This window comes from Amphiura filiformis, chromosome 13, assembly GCF_039555335.1.
Source record: "Amphiura filiformis chromosome 13, Afil_fr2py, whole genome shotgun sequence".
Lineage (NCBI taxonomy): Eukaryota > Metazoa > Echinodermata > Ophiuroidea > Amphilepidida > Amphiuridae > Amphiura > Amphiura filiformis.
This window is the reverse complement of record NC_092640.1, coordinates 56907888-56912586: the sequence shown is the minus strand read 5'-3', so window position 1 is coordinate 56912586 and position 4699 is coordinate 56907888. Positions and strand designations below refer to the sequence as shown.

At 37.0% G+C, this 4699-nt stretch overlaps 1 protein-coding gene across 1 annotated transcript; it reads right to left on the bottom strand.

Moving 5' to 3' along the window:
- Positions 1-207: 207 nt before the first annotated feature.
- Positions 208-678, bottom strand: LOC140167778 (uncharacterized). Its single transcript, XM_072191069.1, has one exon. It carries the CDS (start codon positions 676-678, stop codon positions 208-210), a length of 471 nt encoding a protein of 156 aa, XP_072047170.1.
- Positions 679-4699: the final 4021 nt, after the last annotated feature.

Genomic DNA, 4699 nt, shown 5'->3' with positions numbered 1-4699 from the left:
GCGCAGCATGCCACACCATATCAAACGCTTTCTTGAAGTCAATGAAGACATGGTATAGATCCTGCTGGTGTTGGAGATATTTTTCACATAGTATTCTAAGATTGAATATCTGTTCAGTTGTGCTCCTTCCTGCTCTGAAACCTGCCTGTTCTTCAGCAATGATGTTCTCTGCCAGAGGTTTCAGTCTGTTTAAGATGAGTCTTAACATTATCTTGCTGGCCGGGTGGCTGATGAGGCTGATTGTCCGATAGTTTTGACAAAGCTGGAGGTTTCCTTTTTGGGGAGCGTGATCACTAGTGACTGTGTCCAAGGTGTATGCCAGTTGCCTGTCTTCCAAATGTTGTTGCATATCTTAGTAAGTACATCAATAGCTGCATCACCTGCTGCTTGAACAAGCTCACTTTGAATGTTGTCTATGTCTGATGACTTCCCCCCTCCCTTTTTTTCAGTGCTTTCACAGCAACTTCCACCTCTTCTTGCAATATCTGGGTAATACTGTGGGCAGTCTAGGATAGATGCCTCACCTTGCAATTCATAGTTGTACAATTGGGAGCAATATTGTGTACACCTGCTAAGGATCTCCTTTTCTTCCACTAGACACTTCCCGTCCTTGCCCTGGATAGTGGCAGATCTGCTGTTCTTTACAGTGGTTAGGTTTTTTACCAGTTGATATGCCATTCTACTATTGTTCTTGTTCAGGCTGGACTCCACCTCTTGACACTGCTGACCAATCCAGTTTTCCTACGCTCTCTTAATGCCGTTCTTAACCAGCTTGTTGGCCTTCCTGTATTCTCTCGCACCATCTGGATTGTATCGCTTACACTTGAACTCTCTTCTCCTATCGCAGAGCTTCAGCATTTCCTTTGTGCTCCATGGCTTCTTTACATGGCAGTGTTTGCTTGCCCAGAAGCTCGGAGGCAGTCTTAGTTAGAGCAGTATTAAAGGTGTCAGTTAAGGAGTCCAAATCCAGATCTGTATCATTCAGGCAGATCAACGGTGCAAATTTCCCTCCGATGTTAGCTGCAAATTCATTCTTTTGACAAACTTGACCCTGATTTGCTTGGGTTTCTTGGATTTTTCAGTCTCACTCTGAAGGTCATCATCAGAAGATCATGGTCGCTTCCTACGTCAGCACCTGGAAAGCTGCGGGTTCTTGCAACATTAATACCAGAGCCAAAACGATTTTTGACCAGGATGTAGTCGATCTGGTTGTGATGATTTCCATCGTGGCTGTGCCATATCCATCTTCTAGAGGCCTTATGTTGTCCAAGGGTGTTGACTACAAACAGGTTGCACTAATACCTGTGTATGTCTGCGATCATTGATTGAATACAATACCGCTCTTTTCAATGATACTAATTATTCTACAGAATTACGATCCAGGTCTTTATTCCTGTTATTTGACATCTATGGTTCAGCGCATAGGTGCCGCGTGAACGTTAGAGCGCAGGGCGATATATTTAAAAATTGTATTCATCTATTGCTATGGGAGATTATTACGTCACTTCTACGGCGAATAGGACTGTAAGTACTCTGGTGTGTGGATGTTTGGGGTGGGTGAGTGTTGTTGGTGCGTTTGCGAGTGATGAGCAAGTTTCGAAATGATAATTCAAATTATTTTCTCTAGGTCTACGTGCACGAACCGTGTATTGCGTATAGTGCCATCATATTATTTTGTTTGTATTCCTTGTACCATAATTCTCATTTAAAATCTGTCAATTTGAACACAAACCAATAAAGCATAAACGTGAATCCTGGTTTCCATGTCATCTAAATTGCCTCCGATTATCTTTTTAGACAGTCTTTATTTCCAGACGCTTCCTCCCTTGTATCAATAAATAAAAGGAGACATTGTGACCCTGTATATCCAGGTATATTTTCTTCTTTCATTAGGAAGGTGTCGTCTCACTTTGTTCCTAACTGATGGCTATGACAGCCAGAAATGACGGGTCTTGTATAAAATGAGCCTGTCACTATAACCCATATCAACAGGGTATATTTCTCCATTCAAAGCTTTAACCCTTACGCAGTGGTTTGGAACTACATGACATTTCTATCAATTTCACTTTTAACCATTTGATATGCCTTGTCGAGAAACATAATTTGTAATATAAGTGGAACATTTTTGTGTTGGTTTAGCAGTTCTTCAAGTAATGTAATGAAATGGAAAGTTTAATTTTGTTCAGATTAACCCCTTTTTTAATTTCCATCATTACCTCCATCATTATCAATAATATAATTATGGTATTTTTGCTACTACTTGTTATTACTGCTATGCTCATATATGTAACTGAGCATGTAAATGGTTCTCATTTGATTCTTTTCCTAAATCTTTCACAGCCCTATAAGTTCAATACCACTAATTATCTATTACACCAGTTTCAATGGGAAAATGGCTAACATGGCTATTTTTTTATATTCAGAACTCTCACAGTTAAACGCCACCAATATTAGGTGGAACTAGATACTTTAGATGTCAAATGATCGAAAACACAACATAGGTTGACCCGTAAACACCTTAAAATGGAGTGCGTTCTCAAAGCTGAAAATTACAATCAAGTAGGGCGAATATTTACTCAAAACCGATGCCGTGCGGATAAATTTTGGTAATATTATAACAAAAAGGTCATATAAGGAGAGAAAATATACCATTACAATAGTTCATCGTCGTATTTCCATGGATCGCTCAAGCCTAATAGTGATATCCCAGCAAACACAAAAACGTTTTAAAAACGTTTTAAATAAGTTATATTTAGGCTTTTGGTTTCAGTAAAAACGTTTTAATAACATTAAAATGTCGGGTTGTATAAAGGGCATGATAACGTTTTAAAACGTTTTGTATGAAAACACACTACAAAAATATTTGTTAGATGTTTTCAAAAAATGTTATTGTAAACTATTTTTAAAAACATTTTTACCAAATATTTTGTCAATACTTAAATAACATTATGTTAAAATATTTGAACCCAGCAAACACAGAAATGTTCTTAAAATATTTTTTTCAAAACCTTATAATAACATTTAAATGTCGGGTTATATAAAGGTCATGAAAACGTTTTTAAAACGTTGCTGCAAATATTTTGTGCAAACATTTTTCGCAAAATATTTGTTCAACCCCAATAACATTCTGTTTAGAATGTTTTGTATCAAGTTTTCAAGAATGTTTTTGGAATGTTATTAAAACGATTTTATACCCTTATATAACCCGACATTTAAACATTTTCTGTAAAACATTTGTGTTTGCTGAGCAGTAGATTATCAGAAAATGTTTTTTAAGGTTATGAAAACGTTATATACTCTTAATATACCCTTTATATAACCCGACATTTACACGTTTTCTGACAACCTTTTATAACCTTTTGCGAATGATGTCGAAAACGTTTTGTGTTTGCTGGGATATAACTTAACACCTTAAAGCTGCACTTCAACCCGGAGATGTCTATTGCAGTATATTTAATCTTTTTTATCTTAAATCTGTGCACACATAAAGTGGAACGGCGTGACAAATGGTGATACAGGCTGATTCAAAATGAAGCAGGCCTTTTGTTTGAGGTGCTTGTTCCAAACATGAATTATACTCATTTGAATAAAACCACTCAGTTTTGTAGCTGCAGACGGTTCCACTTCCCATGCATTAAGTCATGCAGATCATGGTAGTGTATTGACTGGTATGGTGCGATATTCAAATGCAAAATAAAGTTGTTTGACAGTTGTAGTTTTGATCAACAATGCCTAGCGGGATTTTTCCACTTCAATTTTACCATATGCAATATGGCACTTCAATCAGGGCAACAAAGTTTCATGAAACTAAGAGTCACCGTGGAGTTCATCATCTCTTTCGAACATAAAACGAACATTGTCAAACAACAACGGATTTACAAGATTATCATCCGTTTTTTGTACGTAGGGCCAATCCGGCGATGTGTGACCAAATGGTGACAGGGGCATTATCTCATATGCGCATAAGTATAACGTATAACCTAGATAGTAACCGAACATCACTTTAAACACGCTCTATAACTTCATTGCGTCATCGGATCACATGGGATACATGCATCCGCAGTGATATTGCTTTGCTAGATTTTGTTAGTTTTGGCATGGTTTACGATTAATGACCAAACCACGAGAGGTGTCGTGTCATCGTAGAAATATCGTCACTCTTCAACGAGACTGCAAAGTCACATCACAAATAAAACACTGGATCTGCTCAGTGAGATTGGTAAATAAGCAACTGGCGTGACTATCACGAAGTAATGTATGTTACTTGGAGTAAGACTGAGTAATAGTTAACACTATTTCAAGATACAGATGATAATTAAAACTTTTGATACAAAAGCAGACGGATCATGGATGTCGAAATCAAATTTGATTAATTCCAATGTTGTGGTACTTGGCAATGGTAGTGCCAGACCTGATACATTTCAATTTGTAAAAGCTATTATAAATCATTGTTAGCTTTTAGATAACATACACTGCAACGTTTGAACGCTGTGAACTACTTATTGAATGCTACAGTATTTAAGTTGTTTCTGGTAGGTAGGAGTAGTGACCCATTTCTTTTGTGTCTCTTAATCGTGAAAATTGCACAACGTATATAGTAGACCTAAAATTGATGATAAACATACATGTATAAATATAGTGACGCGATTTGTTGACAACAAGTTCCTATAACAACAAAAAAAGTTTTTAACCATGATTG

Coding starts and splice junctions, on each gene's coding strand:
- LOC140167778 (XM_072191069.1), bottom strand. CDS start 678: ATGGCATATCAACTGGTAAAAAACCTAACCACTGTAAAGAACAGCAGA.